This window comes from Kryptolebias marmoratus, linkage group LG13 (genome assembly GCF_001649575.2).
Source record: "Kryptolebias marmoratus isolate JLee-2015 linkage group LG13, ASM164957v2, whole genome shotgun sequence".
NCBI classification, from domain to species: domain Eukaryota; kingdom Metazoa; phylum Chordata; class Actinopteri; order Cyprinodontiformes; family Rivulidae; genus Kryptolebias; species Kryptolebias marmoratus.
Window position 1 is genome coordinate 9,412 of NC_051442.1, and position 1,449 is coordinate 10,860.

At 47.3% G+C, this 1,449-nt stretch overlaps 1 protein-coding gene across 1 annotated transcript; it reads left to right on the top strand.

Annotated features, from left to right (window-relative positions):
* Positions 1–250: 250 nt before the first annotated feature.
* On the top strand, positions 251–1,443 carry LOC112450161 (guanylyl cyclase-activating protein 3; the record flags this gene model as incomplete). The annotated part of the gene is given in 2 exon segments (XM_025003551.2): positions 251–338; positions 437–1,443. Coding segments are annotated over 2 exon segments (225 nt in total), but the record flags the coding sequence as incomplete, so codon positions are not given.
* Between the last annotated feature and the right edge of the window lie 6 nt (positions 1,444–1,449).

Genomic DNA, 1,449 nt, shown 5'->3' on the forward strand with positions numbered 1-1,449 from the left:
CTGACCCAGAAACTCATTCTTCAGATACAGCTTGACTGTTGAAGGAAATGTTTTATAGTTAAAGAACCAACAGTTCCTGAAGGAAGTTTTTGTCTCTGCTTGGTTTAGCTGTGGCGGCCATTTTAAATCAGGGTAAAGTTAATCAGTTTAAGACGCTCATTCAGCAGAAGGTCTAAACAAGTCAATCAGGCTTCAGATTTCTGTTTATTCAGTTAGGCCCGTCTGATCTTCATGCTGTCGCCCCCTGCAGGCCATCCAGGACATCACACGGAACAGAGACATCGACCCCGAGGAGATCGTCACGCTCATTTTTGAGAGGATCGACGTGAAGGGAGAAGGTAAAGCTTAACAGGAGGTTCTGTTTGTGGTTCTGATGGGGAACTGGCTCAACGGTTTGCTGTCTGACTGTAACACCTGCTGACCTTTGACCCCTCAGGTGAGATGACCCTGGAGGAGTTCATCGAAGGAGCCAGAGAGCACCCAGACATCATGGATATGTTGAAGAACCTGATGGACCTGACGCCGGTTCTGGAGATTATAGTGAAGGGCCGACAGCCCATCATCAAAGACTGACAAGAACAATCGAACCTTCTTATCTCCAGACTTTTGGTGGCCTGCGACCCGATTGGTCGGTTCGGTTCTTTCTCGTCTACAGCCACGAACGTTTGAACAAACTTTATTCAGGTTCCTGTGCAGAACTCGTCTTCACTCCGGGCTTCCAGAACCGGTCCCGCCGCTCCACGGTCAGATGACATTTGTATGTCCTCAGTGTCCAAAGTTCATTTTTTACTGCAGCTGAATTCATTAAAAGATATTTTTATTTCATCTGAGATCAAATAAATCTGCTTCTTACAGGAAGCACAAAACTCCAAACTTCAAATTAAAATCTTGGGTTTCTCTTTAAAACAGAACAGCGTCGATTCAAATCTGGGTGTAAACTTTGACAACTGAGAAGTTTTATAAAGTTTATAGTTTCTGTAACTGAACTTTTTCACAAAGGCAGCTTCGTACTTCCTGCCGACCCGATTCAGCTTCAGAACATTCATGGTTCTGTTTAAAGTTCTGCTCCTGTGGGTCTGTCCGGAGGACGGCGTCTCACAGCAGTGCATGCTGGGAATTTAGGGACCCGTAAAACGTTCCCAGCAGGCCGGTTCTGGAGGGCCTGAGGTCCAACAAACCGGGCCTTTGGATCAGAACAGGAGCTCTAAGAGCTTCAACTCTCGTCTCTTTAATGAACTTTAAATCAATGAATTCATCTGGACCACAACCCGGGTCATCTCCTTCAGTGTTCAGGACCTGGACCTGGACCACAACCCGGGTTATCTGCTTCAGTGTTCAGGACCTGGACCTGGACCAGAACCCGGGTTATCTGCTTCAGTGTTCAGGACCTGGACCTGGACCAGAACCCGGGTTATCTGCTTCAGTGTTCAGGACCTGGACCTGGACCAG